Raw genomic sequence first — 363 nt, 5'->3', positions numbered from 1 at the left:
GCTTCCGCGGTGGGGGGGGTCTCCTGGCTGGTGGCAGGGCTTGGCAGAGCTGCCATGCAAGTGGGGGCAGCTGGAGATTGTGATGGCTTGGCGTGGCTGTAGCCGGGGGTATCTGCCATCCCTCCCTGGCACGAGGTGCCAGCTCGTGCAGCCAGGAGCTGCTCCCCATCCTCTGCTTTTGGGTGAAAGCAGCAGCCTGCATGCCCAATCCTCCCGCTCCCCCGCGCCCCCCCCCCCCCCGGTGGGACCCCGTGGGGAGCACCCGTCTGTGGCGCACCTCCCCCCCAGCCCCTCGGTCCTGCCCGCAGGTGCCTACTGTCTCTCCGTCTCTGACTTCGACAACGCCAAGGGGCTCCACGCGAA

At 69.1% G+C, this 363-nt stretch overlaps 1 protein-coding gene across 1 annotated transcript in view; it reads left to right on the top strand.

The window, feature by feature from the left end:
- SRC (SRC proto-oncogene, non-receptor tyrosine kinase) overlaps positions 1-363 on the top strand; it is an 11,119-nt gene that overhangs the window by 8,090 nt on the left and 2,666 nt on the right. The window contains 1 exon segment of the mRNA XM_019471075.1: positions 309-360. Coding sequence (XP_019326620.1) covers positions 309-360 — 52 coding nt within the window.

Source organism: Aptenodytes forsteri, unplaced genomic scaffold, assembly GCF_000699145.1.
Source record: "Aptenodytes forsteri isolate BGI_AS27 unplaced genomic scaffold, ASM69914v1 Scaffold369, whole genome shotgun sequence".
NCBI lineage: Eukaryota > Metazoa > Chordata > Aves > Sphenisciformes > Spheniscidae > Aptenodytes > Aptenodytes forsteri.
Note: the sequence above shows the minus strand (reverse complement) of the source record. Positions and strands in the feature narration are given on the sequence as shown.